The sequence below is a fragment of the Malaclemys terrapin genome, assembly GCF_027887155.1.
Source record: "Malaclemys terrapin pileata isolate rMalTer1 chromosome 20 unlocalized genomic scaffold, rMalTer1.hap1 SUPER_20_unloc_2, whole genome shotgun sequence".
Classification (NCBI taxonomy): domain Eukaryota; kingdom Metazoa; phylum Chordata; order Testudines; family Emydidae; genus Malaclemys; species Malaclemys terrapin.
In genome coordinates this window covers 134,112-146,896 of record NW_026530189.1, presented here as the reverse complement: position 1 = coordinate 146,896, position 12,785 = coordinate 134,112, and the positions used below count along the sequence as shown (strand labels likewise).

At 63.5% G+C, this 12,785-nt stretch overlaps 1 protein-coding gene across 1 annotated transcript in view; it reads right to left on the bottom strand.

The window, feature by feature from the left end:
* Nucleotides 1-12,785, bottom strand: part of MYBPC2 (myosin binding protein C2) — a 37,538-nt gene that overhangs the window by 14,756 nt on the left and 9,997 nt on the right. The window contains 10 exon segments of the mRNA XM_054014977.1: nt 111-216; nt 309-433; nt 682-814; nt 1,160-1,359; nt 2,075-2,134; nt 5,972-6,020; nt 6,435-6,552; nt 6,975-7,123; nt 7,775-7,852; nt 8,493-8,519. Of these exon segments, the coding sequence (XP_053870952.1) occupies nt 111-216; nt 309-433; nt 682-814; nt 1,160-1,359; nt 2,075-2,134; nt 5,972-6,020; nt 6,435-6,552; nt 6,975-7,123; nt 7,775-7,852; nt 8,493-8,519 (1,045 nt within the window).

The following is a 12,785-nucleotide window of genomic DNA, read 5'->3' as shown; positions in this document are numbered from 1 at the left end:
GACGGACAAATGGGGGGTGGGGACCGACGGGCAGATGGGGGCGGGGCTGGGGACAGACGGACGGGGGTGGGGACAGACGGACGGACAGGTGGACCTGCCGGGGCCGTTACCACATGACTTGGGCTCCTTCCTCCGACACCTCGACCTCCAGCTCCACCCGGTCGCCCACGAACACCTGATGGTCGTCCAGGGCCTTGGTGATCACCACGGGCGGCTCTGCGGACGGACGGACGGGGGAGGGTCAGGCGGAGCCTGTCCCCCCCCCGCCAGCGCCCCTCCCGCCAGCCCCCCCCCCCGCCCGCGCTCACCCTTCACGAAGAGCTCGGTGAAGAGTTTCTCGTCGGCCACGGCGCACTCGTAGGCCGCGTCGTCGGCCAGGGTGCACTTGTTAATGGTGAGGATCCGCTTCTTGCCCACGTTCTCAAAGATGTACCTGGGGGGGCGGGGGGGTCAGAGGGGAGCCCGCATCCGCGCGGCCCCCGGCCCAGTCCCCAGAGCCCAGCGTCCCCCCAGCCCAACACCCCCAGCCCAGCGCCCAACCCCCACAACCCTGTGCCCCCCAGCCCAGCGCCCAACACCCCCCCAGCCTTGTGCCCCCCAGCCCATCATCCCAGTCCAGCACCCAACCCTGGGCCCCCCAAGCCCAGCCCCCCAGCCTGGCCGGCCCCGGCCGCCACTCACTTGGCGCTGGGTTTGAGCTCCTGCCCATTCTTGTACCACTTGATGGGCAGGTCGGGGTCGCTGATCTCCACCACCAGTTTGATCTTGTTGCCCTTGTCCACCTGGTACGCGGGATCCAGCTTCTTCGTGAAGGCTGCGGGGGGGGGCGCAGGGGGCTGAGCGGGAGTCGGGGGGTCTCGGGGGGGGAGGTTCTGGGGGCGCTGGACACACAGGGGAACTTGGGGCCGGCGCTGGACTCTGAGGGGCAGCGAGGGGTCCCTGGGACAGGGGCTGACCTCGGTGGGCAGTGGGGGAACAGTGGGGGGTCGCTGGGGCTGGGCTCGGGGTGAAGCGGGGGGGGTCCCTGGGACAGGGGGTGGGTTTGGAGGGAGTGGGGGGAGCAGGGGATGGGGCACCTAGCCGGGAAAGGATGGATCCCCCACCCCACCCCCGGCCAGGTGCCCCCCCCCCCCCAGTCCCATCCCCCGCCCCCACGGACCTGCGCTCTTCTTGACCTCCACCTTGGCCTTCTTGAGGCGTTTCAACATGCCCCGCAGGTCCGTGATCCCGTACTGGAAGGCGATTCGCTCGTATTCGCTCTTCTTCGTCACCCCCTTGAGCAGCTCCCAGATCTCGGGGGGGAAGGCGTCCTCCTCGTCATCCTTCTTCTTCTTCTTCTTCTCCTCCACCTGCACCTCCCTGGGGCGGGCGAGGGGGAGGGTCAAAGTGGAGCCGGCAAAAAAAAAACCCTCCACCCACGAACTAGGCCCAATTTTTGAAGAGGCCGAGGGCTGCCTCAGTTTCCCTCTGAGTTTGCGGGGGGGGGGGGATGTCCCCTGGTGGCTGGGGGGGTTAACGCAGTCATTAACGACCCAGCTAAGCAGAGGGGCCAGCGAGACAAAGAGATGCCCCCTCCCCACCCAGGCTGAGCGATCCTCACCTACCAGCAGGGCACCCTGGGGTGGGGAGGGCATGTGGGATCGGAGCTGGGGACCCAGGGGTGGCTTGGCCCGGACAGAGCGTCTCCCACTCCGCCAGGGAGCCCTGGGGAGGGACGGGGGGTGCTGGCCCTGGCTGGGACCGGGGGGGCTGCGGTGCCAGCCCACTACCGGGTTTACTCCCAGGAGCCTGCGGCCGGACCAGGGCAGAGACCAGAGCCTGGGACCCCGGGACAGACAGACAGACCCATCCACTGCCCCACTGCAGGGACAGACGGACAGACACACCCAGTGTCCCCCCCGCCTCAGGGACGGACGGACAGACAGACCCACCCACCACCCCGCTCCAGGGACGGACGGACGGACAGACCCACCCACCGCCCCGCTCCAGGGACGGACGGACGGACAGACCCACCCACCACGCCCCCCAGGACTGACAGATAGACACTCCCCCCCCCCCCCCCCGGGGCACCTACCTCTTCTTTAGCAACCCGCTGAAGTCCAGCTCCCCGGCCACGTTGTCCTTCCCCTCCCCACTGCAGAGAGAGAGAGAGTGTCACCCCGCAGGGCACTGGCTGTGGGGCACTGGCGGGGGAGTTGTGGGGGACGCGGTGGGGCACTGGCGTGTTGGATTATGGGAGACGCTGTGGGGCACTGGTGGGGAGATTATGGGAGATGCTGTGGGGCACTTGTGGGGGTTGTGGGGGGGCACTGGCGGGGGAGTTGTGGGGATGCTGTGGGGCACTGGCGGGGGAGTTGTGGGGGACGCTGTGGGGAGCAGTGGGGCACTGGCAGGTGTGACAACGTGGGAATGTTCTCAATGTTTTCTCTGACTACTGTGTGGGTGCCTCAGTTTCCCCTATGCTAGGGGGTGGGACAAGGGGGTATGATTGTTGCAGAGCCCGAGAGGGCCAGTGTGATGGTGTCTGCACAGAGAATGGCCGACACCCTGTCTCCTGATGGCTTGGGCGCCCCCCCTCCCCCCCCGCCCGCAAGGTGCCAAGTGAAGGTGCTGGAGAACAAAGAGATCAGGGGCCTCCTGGCCCGGGACAGAGACAAAGGCCAGAGGAGGGGCTGGGGGGTGACTGAGGCCTGGCTGGGGGAACCAGGCAGGCTCCACTTGGGGACTCACGGGGAAAAGGGCCCCTGGGCTCTGGACGCCCTTCCCCAAGCTGGACTTGGCTGAAAGTCCCTGATTCCTGTGCTAACAAGCCCTGTTCTACGCCAGTGGGTCCCAAACGTTACCAACCCGCGAACCCCTTTCATTAAATGTCCAGTCTCGCGAAACTGAACGTTGCCAGCGAGTTCCTCCTTTCCCTGCGTATCAATGCGAAAAGCCGAGATCTTGGCAATAGAACATGGGGTTTTACGACATGCTGATTACACACTACATATTATGATGATTACTGATCATGCCAGGATCTAGTACATTATGAAAACGGCAACACTCTTCCGAGATCTCCCTGCCGCTCCTTGTATCCCTCGGCAGACGCCTGTTCTAAGACAAGGCTCCCAGGTTTCACCCAGGAGGATCAGATGTGAGACAGCATGAAGGGATTTAAAAAGCCAACGCCAACCTAAGAGTGGCCATTTTTCAACCAAAAAAACCTTCGAAAACAGACGCCAACGTGAAGCCGCAGAACTGGAATTAATTTGCAAACTCGACACCATCAGATTAGGCCTGAATAAAGACCGGGAGTGGCTGGGTCATTACAAAACCTAACCTTAATTTCCCCAATACTAATTTCTCACTACTGTTACTCACACCTTCTTGTCAACTGTCTGTCATGGTGACAGGTCTCAGAGGAGCAGCCGTGTTAGTCTGTATCCGCAAAAAGAACAGGCGGACTTGTGGCACCTTAGAGACTAACACAGTGATTTGAGCATAAGCTTTCGTGGGCTAAAACCCACTTCATCGGACGCATAGACTAGAACATCTAGTGAGGAGATCTGCACACATCCAGAGAACATGAACAAATGGGGGTTGCCATACACACACTAACGAGACTAATCAATGAAGGCGGGCTATTATCAGCAGGAGAAAAAAACCATTTGTAGTGCTAATGAGGGTGGCCCATTTCCAACAGTTGACAAGAAGGTGTGAGTAACAGTAGAGGGGAAATTAGCAGGGGAAATAGTTTAGTTTGTGTAGTGACTCATCCACTCCCAGTCGTTATTCAAGCCTAATTTAATGGTGTCCAGTTTGCAAATTAATTCCAATTCTGCAGGACCTAATCACGTCAGCCACACCATCAGGGGCTGGTTCACCTGCACATCTATCCATGGGATCGATGCCATCGTGTGCCAGCAATGCCCCTCTGCCACGTCCATTGGCCAAACCCGACAGCCTCGACGCAAAAGAATAAATGGACACAAATCAGACGTCAAGAATGATAACATTCAAAAACCGGTCGGAGAACACGGCAACCTCCCTGGCCAAATTCTCCAACAAAAAAACAAAAACAACAAGAAAGTGAGGTTTTTACTCACGAAAGCTTATGCCCAAATAAATCTGTTAGTCTTTAAGGTGCCACCAGACTTCTTGTTGTTTTTGTAGATACAGACTAATAGGGCTACCCCCTGATACTTAACAAAAAAACTTCACTCCAACGAGAGACTGCTGAACTGGAATTAATTTGCAAACTGGACACTATTAAATTAGGCTTGAATAAAGACCGGGAGTGGATGGGTCATTACACAAAGTAATGACTGTGACGACAGGGTGGGGAGGGGGGAGTTTCTTGTTTTTCCTTTTTCCTATGGGGGGTTTTCTTGGGTTTCCTATGGTTTGCACGCCGAGGGGGTGGGACTCAGTGTCCCTGGGTGTTGCTGGTTTAACGAGGGGAGGGGAGAGGGAGTTTGTGGTTACAGAGGACCGGAGAGGGAATGTGGGACCCCAGCCAATGGCCTGGAGGATGGATACCCCAGCGACTGGTAACGAGGTGACCCGGGGGGGACTGCTGGGCTGAGGGAGGCCAGGCCTGAGGCCGGAGAGTTTCCTGTGCTGGGTTCAACTCTCAATAAACCCTCTGTGTTACACCGGCTGAGAGTCGCTCCGGGCTAGAGAACAGGGCGGGGGAGGGATCATCCCCTTCGGGGGTGGAGGCCCCGGGGGTCCAGAGCGAGGAGACTCCCTGAGGGGGTCCACAGCAGAGACAGACGTGCTAAGGCTCAGAGAGGTGCGGCTCCAGGAGGTGGAGGGGCCGGACCCCGAGAGAGAGTGGCCCCCCGAGAAGGGCTGTCGCACTGAAAGGGGCACCCCCCACGGACCGCACGGGGCCAAGAGTGGGCACCACCTGTGGGCCGTGACAATGACACAAAGTTCGTCGTCGTTTTAAAACCAACACTAGCCGTAGGTGACCAGATGTCCCGATTTGATAGGGTCAGTCCCAATTTTGGGGTCTTTTTCTTATACAGGCTCCTATCACCCCCGTCCCGATTTTTCACCCTTGCTGTCTGGTCACCCTAACTCGCTGCCTGTTCGTTTGAAACACAGCAAAAAATCCCCCCCTCCCTTTGCATTTCTCATGAGGCGTCTGGGCGTTGAAATCTCCCCGTGACCGGTGCGGTGGCTTTGATTGGCTTCGCTCTTGGAAGTCCAGGGGCTCCGGGCTGCTGGTCCCGGGGTGCCTAGGGCCAGCTCTGGCCATCATTAGGGCACTTTTCCCCCGAGACCCCCCTGTAACATTTCGCGAACCCCGGTTTGGGAACCACCCTGCTCCTGTCCACTAAGAAACCTTCTGTTTTACGACACCGGCGGGCGGCGAGGTTGGGGTGCGGGGCCCTTGGGGAGCTCAGGGCGGGAACAGGGGGGCCGAGCGCCCCGAGGTCGGTCCCAGGAGGCGCCCTGGGGGGAGTCATGCCGAAGAGGGTCCTGCCTGGGTTTGATGCCAAGCGGGTTCAGAGCCCCGAGCCTGTGACCTCCGTGACAGCGGGGAAGTTGTGTGAGACGCCGTGGGGCACTGGTGGGAGGTTGTGGGGAATAGTGGGGGATTCTGTGGGGCACTGGTGGGAGGTTGTGGGGAATTGTGGGGGATTCTGTGGGGCACTGGTGGGAGGTTGTGGGGAATTGTGGGGGATTCTGTGGGGCACTGGTGGGAGGTTGTGGGGAATAGTGGGGGATTCTGTGGGGCACTGGTGGGAGGTTGTGGGGGATGCTGTGGGGCACTATTGGGCACTAAGAGCGCTGGTGGGGGGAGTTGTGGGGAGCTGTGGGGCACTGGTGGGTGAGTTATGGGGGGCACTGTGGGGTGCTGTGGGGCACTGGTGGGGGTGTTATGGGAGGCACTGTGCGGAGCTGTAGGGCACTATGGGGCGCTGGTGGGGAGTTATGGGGCACTGGTGGGGGAGTTATGTGGGGCGCTGGCACTCACGTCCGTTTGAAGGCCTGGAGAACATTGTCACTCTCGTCCGTCCGTGGGGCTGGGAAAGAGAGATGGGGACAGGATGACGTCCTGCTTCGGCCCCCATGATCCCCACCCCCTCTGTCTCTGCTCTGGGGGCGTGTCCCTGCTCAGGGTGGGGTTTGGGGGTCTCCCTAGCCTTGGGGAGACTCTGGGGGGCATCCCTGACCCAAGGGGGTGTCCCTGCCCTGGGGGGGTTTGGGTCTCCCCAGCCTGAGGGGGCTCTGGGGGGATGTCCCTGCTCTGGGGGGTTCAGGGTCTCTTCAGCCTGGGAGGGTCTGGGGGGGTGTCCCTGACCCAGGGGGGTCCCTGCTCTGGGGGGTTCAGGGTGTCCCCAGCCTGGGGGGCTCTGGGGAGGTCCCTGCTCTGGGGGGGTTCAGAGTGGCCCCAGCCTGCGGGGCTCTGGAGGGGGGTCCCTGCCCCCCTGACTCACCCTCCACGTCGATGTTGAAGGTGCACATGTCGCTCTTCTCCTTGCCCATCACCTCGCAGCGATAGTCACCCCGGTCCCCGATCACCACCTTCCCGATGTGCAGCTCGAAGATGTACACCTGGGGGGGGGGGCGCCGTCAGTCCATCTGTGCGTCCGGCGGGACTTGGGGCTGCCCCCCCCCCCGCGATCGACCCACAGGGACGCCCACAAAGCCAGGGGACCCCCCCGGCCGGGTGAGGCCAGACAGAGCCCATGGGGGACAGAGGGGTGGGGCTGGGGGCACACGGGGGATGGACCTGCACCCACAAAGCTCCCCCCCCACTCCAGCCAGCCCCACAACCCGCCCCGGCCGGCCCCCCCACCCCCCATGCCCCAGCCAGCACCCCCTATGCCACTCCTACCCTGCCCCTCCTGCCCCGGCCGGCCCACCCCACCCCCCAGCCAGCCCCCCGCCCCTCTTGCCTCGCCCGCCCCGGCCCCCCCGGCCAGCCCCTCCCCACCCTGCCCCCCCACTGCGGTCAGCCCCCCCCCGCCCCCCACCTTCTTCTCCTTGTCGTAGGTCTCTTTGAACTGGAAACGGAGGCCGCTTTTGATGCCCAACTCCAGCCACTTCCCCTTGAACCACTTCACGCCCGGCTTGGCGGAGAGCTGGGAGCCGTCCACGTGCACCTGCACCGCCACCTCCTTCCCTGGGGGGGCACGGGTCAGCGACCCCTCCGGCCGGAGCCCCCGATCCGCAGACCCCCTCCGGCCGGAGCCCCCCAACCCCCGACCCCCTCCGGCCGGAGCCCCCGATCCGCAGACCCCCTCCGGCCGGAGCCCCCCATCCCCCGACCCCCCTCCGGCCGGAGCCCCCCATCCCCCAACCCCCCGCCGGCCAGAGCCCCCCAACCCCCGACCCCCAGCCGGCCGGACCCCCCCATCCCCCAACCCCCCTCCGGCCAGAGCCCCCATCCCCCGACCCCCGCCGGCCGGAGCCCCCCGTCCCCCGACCCCCCTCCGGCCAGAGCCCCCCGTCACCCGACCCCCTCTGGCCGGAGCCCCCCGTCCCCCGACCCCCTCCGGCCGGAGCCCCCCATCCCCCGACCCCCGCCGGCCGGAGCCCCCCATCCCCCCGCCCCCCCGCCGGCCAGAGCCCCCCATCCCCCGACCCCCCGCCGGCCAGAGCCCCCCATCCCCCAACCCCCTCTGGCTGGAGCCCCGAAGGCCCCAAACCCCTCTGGCAAGCAACCCCACCCCCATCCCTGACCCCCCTCTGGCCAGAGCCTTTCCCAGGCCCCCAACATCCCCAGGAGCCCCCAAGATCCGCCCCTCACAGGCGGACGCCCCCCGAGACCTACCACACTCCACAAGGACATGGCCTGGCTTCTGCAGGAACAGGCTTGGGGGCTCCTCCGGCTTGTCCTGCGGCTTGGCGTCTGCAGACAGGGAGACGGGGGTCAGGATGGGGTGCCTGGGGCTGCCGCGCAGCGGAAGGGGGCAAGGACTGTGGGGGGGCTGGGAGGTTCCAGGGGCTGGGATGTCACGGGGGGAACGGGCCATGTCTGGGTGCCGGGTTCCCGGGGGCTGGGATGTCACAGGGGGAACGGGCCATGTTTGGGTGCCGGGTTCCTGGGGGCTGGGATGTCACGGGGGGAACGGGCCGTGTCTGGGTGCCGGGTTCCCGGGGACTGGGATGTCACGGGGGGGGATGGGCCGTGTCTGGGTGCCGGGTTCCCGGGGGCTGGGATGTAGCGGGGGGAACGGGCCGTGTCTGGGTGCCGGGTTCCCGGGAGCTGGGATGTAGCGGGGGAACGGGCCGTGTCTGGGTGCCGGGTTCCCGGGAGCTGGGATGTAGCGGGGGAACGGGCCGTGTCTGGGTGCCGGGTTCCCGGGAGCTGGGATGTAGGTGTGGGGGACGGGCCGTGTCTGGGTGCCGGGTGCCCGGGGGCTGGGATGTAGGTGTGGGGGACGGGCCGTGTCTGGGTGCCGGGTGCCCGGGGGCTGGGCTATTGGGGCCGGGGGGATGCTCTCCCAGGTGCGCATGCGAAGGCCGCGTCCCGTCCCAGACCCGCTCACCCTCTGGGTGCTGCTCCACTGGGGCTTCTGAAAGGAAACCAGGATTTGGATGAGTCAGAGCCATAGCCCCCCCTCCCATTCCCAGCCCCCCCCAACCCAGCGCTTGGCCCTGCCCCATGGGACGAATCGGGGGATTTTCTTAGCGCTCTGCATGCACAGTGTGTGTGTGTTTCCCCTGCATGTGTAACGAGGGCGGGAGAGGGGGGGACGGGAAGGTGCTGTGCCGGAGTAGGGAATGTTAACCTGATAATGGTGCAGGGGAGTTTTACTAGTTTACTGCTAACACGGGTGTGCCTCAGTTTCCCTGGGGTGCTGCACCAATACCAGATGGGGATGGGAAACAAGGAGATGACTTCACTGCGGGATGATACCTGAGGGCCGGCACCTAAAGGGTGTCGGTTTCCCTGCGTAACCTGAGCCCAGGAGAGGGCTGGGGCCAGGTGACACCTGCCCGGGAAACTGGACAAAGGCTGGAGGAGGAGCCGGGGGGGGGGGGGGGCTGGGGGAGGCGGCTGGATCGAGTTTCAGTTTGGAGCTGGCTGGGGAGACGGGGAGAGGCCCAGAACCTGGATCTGGGGTCCCTGCCCCCCAAGCAGGACCTGACTGAGGGGTCCTGGTTTCCTGTACCCACAAGCTCTGTGTTGGACTGTGTTCCTGTCGGCTAATAAACCTTCTGTGTTCCCGGCCGGCTGAGAGTCCCGGCACATCGCAGGAAGTGGGGGTGCAGGGCCATGACTCCCCCACACTCCGTGACAACTGGTGGCAGAGGTGGGATGTGCTGCACCCCGGGGATGGCGCTTCCTGCAGTGAGTGACTGGGGAGCCGTAAAACGAAGGGGGATTGATGAGGCCCAGGCCTGCTGAAGGCTCAGAGAGGAGCTAGGCTTAACCCCTAGCTGGGTGACCAGCGAGAAGGGCTGTTGCAGGAACGGGGTCTCCTGGCGAGCGGTGCCAGGGGCAGAGGAGTCTGCGGCTTGACCCTGGCAGAGAGGGGGTGACCTGGAGAAGGGTGGCACAGTCGGGGTCTTCCTGGAAACCGTGGGGAGCTGAGAGCACCCAGGCCTGCGAGTGCCAGCAGGTAGATGTATCTCCATCGCCTTAAGGGGGAGGAGGAGGATCGCTCGGAGGAGCTGAGCCCTGGCCCGGAGGGAAGCAGCCCCGCGGCACCGGCGACTGTCCCGGCTGGGAGGGGTCGGACTGATGCCAAGGGCACCCCGAGGCCCCTCCGACCTATGGCTAGGGGCGGGGCTGGAGGGAGTGAGACGAACCCCGGGGGCACCGTGACCCCCGCGGCCAGCAGGGGATCCTCACGACCAAGTTCCCCGTCACTGGAGCTGAGGCGGCTGGAACGGGAGAGGGAGAGAAAACTGGAAGAGTGGGAGGATGAGGAGAAACAGCGGCAGCATGAGCTGGGAGCTGGCGAGGCTGAGGCACAGAGAGCCCCCCGCTGCGGTGAGCGAGGGGGGACCCAGGACTGCCTGGGGCTTTGATCAGCGCATCCTGTCCCCGTGTGAGGAAGGGCAGCACATAGGTGAATTCCTGACGGCCTCTGAGAAGGCCTGCGAGCTGCACAGGATTGACCCTGCTGGCAGGTTCCGGTTTCTCACCCCCTTACTGAACCCCAAAGCTGTGGGGCTGTACAGCCGAATGGAAGGGGCGGAGACAGGGGACTATGAACTGTTCAAACAGGCCCTGCTCCGCGGGTTGGGGCTGACTCCCGCGGCGTACCGGAAAAAGTTCCGGAGTCTGCGTAAAACCTCTGAGGTCACATACCTAACACTGGCCCTCCGGATGCAGGGATACGCCAGCAAGTGGGCAGATGGGGCCCAGACGAAGGAGGACCTGGTTAAACTGCTGGTACTGGAGCACGTGTATGAGCGGTGCCCACCCGACCTGAGGCTGTGGTTGATGGACAAAAAGCCAGAGAACCCGCGACACACAGGGCGGCTGGCCGACGAGTTTGTGAAGAGCCGATCATGTGGGGGACAGGAGGAGTCCCAAAGGAACAGGCCCACCACGATGCAGAGAGAGAGTCAGCCTGGGACCTCCCAATGGACCACTCTCCCCTGACCTGGCTACACCCGATGAAAGGAGCCAACGCCAAGCTCCTGAGATGGAGTCTGCTCCTGCAGGATTACGAGATGGCGGTGGTCCATGGGAAGGGGAGTGCTAGCAGGATAGCTGATGCGTTGTCCCGGAGGGTGACCCCGCTCCGTTCAGTCTCGAAGGGGGGAGAGATGTGACGCAGTTGGGAGTATTAACCTGGGAATGGTGCAGGGGAGTTTTACTAGTTTACTGTCTTCTGCTAACACGGGGCGTGCCTCAGTTTCCCCGGGTACTGCACCGATACTAGATGGGGATGGGAAATAAGGGGGTGACATCACTGCGGGGTGATACTGGAGCCAGGTGACAGCTTCTGACCGGGAAACTGGACAAAGGCTGGAGGAGGGGAGCCGGCTGGGGAGACAGAGGGAGGCCCAGAACCTGGGTCTGGGCTCCCCACCCCCCAAGATGGACCTGACAGAGGGGTCCTGATTTCTGTACCCACAAGCTCTGGTTTGGGCTGTGTTCCTGTCGGCTAATAAACCGTCTGTGTTACCGGCCGGCGGAGAGTCCCGGTGCATCGCAGGAAGTGGGGGGTGCAGGGCCCTGACTCCCCCACACCCCGTGACAGGCGCCCGGTCTATGGATGGGGCTGAGATCTCCAGCCCTGCAACAAAAGGCCCAGGACACGCCGGAGGTTTGGGTGGGTGGGAAAAGGGGTCACAGCCAGGCCCGGAAACGGCTGGACGGATTCTTTCGATGAGGCCTGTGACGGAGCAGGGAGCAGGGCAGATTTGACCTGGGAATGTTGCAGGGGGGTTGCAGTGGGGATGTGGGACTTCCCTTGAAGGAAGCTACCTGAGCTGTAACCTGAGCCAGGAACGGGGGTGGGGAGAATTAACACCTTCTGCCCGGGAGACTGAACAAAGGAGAGGAGGAGCGGGAGGAGTTGGGAGTTTAGTTTCGGTTGGGGCTGGGTGGTGCAACGCAGGGAACCCCAAGCTGGGGTCTAAGCTCCCTGAACCTCCCAGAGGGACCTAATTGAGGGGGGTCTGGTCGTACCTACACGCTCTGCTTGAGACTGTGTTCCTGTCCTTAAATAAACCTTCTGCTTTACTGGCTGGCTGAGAGTCATGGTGAATCGCAGGGAGCCGGGGGTGCAGGGCCCTGACTCCCCCACACTCCGCGACAACTGGTGGCAGCGGCGGGATCTACTGCACCCCGTGGACGGCGCTTCCTGCAGTAAGTGACTGGGGAGCAGTAAAACGAAGGGGGATTGACGGGGACCAGGCCTGCTGAAGAGTGGGAGAGAGACGGTTATTACCCCTGGGAGTGTGTGACCAGCGAGAAGGACTTTTGCAGTAACAGGGTCCCCCGGGGGGATCGCAGCGAGTGGTCCCAGGGGCGGAGGAGTCTGCAGCTCGACCCTGGCAGAGAGGTGGTGACCTCGAGAAGGGCTGGCACACTAGGGGTCCCCCTGGGAACTGTGGGGAGCTGTGAGCACACAGGCCGGTGAGTGGCCAGCAGGAAGATGTATGCCAAGCGGCTTAAGAGCGACCTGGTGGAGCTGTGCAAGCAGAGGGGGCTGCGCATTGGGAGGCTCACCAAAGAACAGCTCATTGCCCGGCTGGAGGCGGAAGATCGCGCGAATGAACTGATCCCTGTGTCTCAGGGAAGCAGCCTGGCAAATGCAGCGCAGGCACCAGTGTCTGTCCCAGCTGGGAGTGGTCAGCCGGCTGCTGAGGGCTTCCCGAGACCCCTCCTTCCTATGCCTAGGGGAAGGGTGGGGAGGAGCCCAGCAAATACCGAGGGCGCCGTGACCCCCCCGGCCAGCAGGGGATCCTCCCGGCGAAGCTCGCCGGCCAGCAGAGGATCCTCCCGGCAACGTTCGGCATCCGTGGAGCGGAATTGGCTGGAATGGGAGAAAGAGCTAAAACTGAGAGAGCTGGAGGATCGTGAACAACAGAGACAGCATGAACGGGAGGAGAAAGAGAGACAGAGACAGCATGAACGGGAGGAGAATGAGAGACAGCGTCAGCATGAACTGGAACTGGCGAGACTGAGGGGCAGTGAACCCCCGGCTGCGGTGAGTGAGGGGGGACCCAGGACTGCACGGAGCTTTGATAAGTGCATCATGGCCCCATACAAGGAGGGGGAGGACATGGATGACTTCCTGGAGGCCTTTGAGACGGCCTGCGAGCTGCACCGGGTTGATCCCGCGGACAGACTCCGGGTCCTTACCCCCTTACTG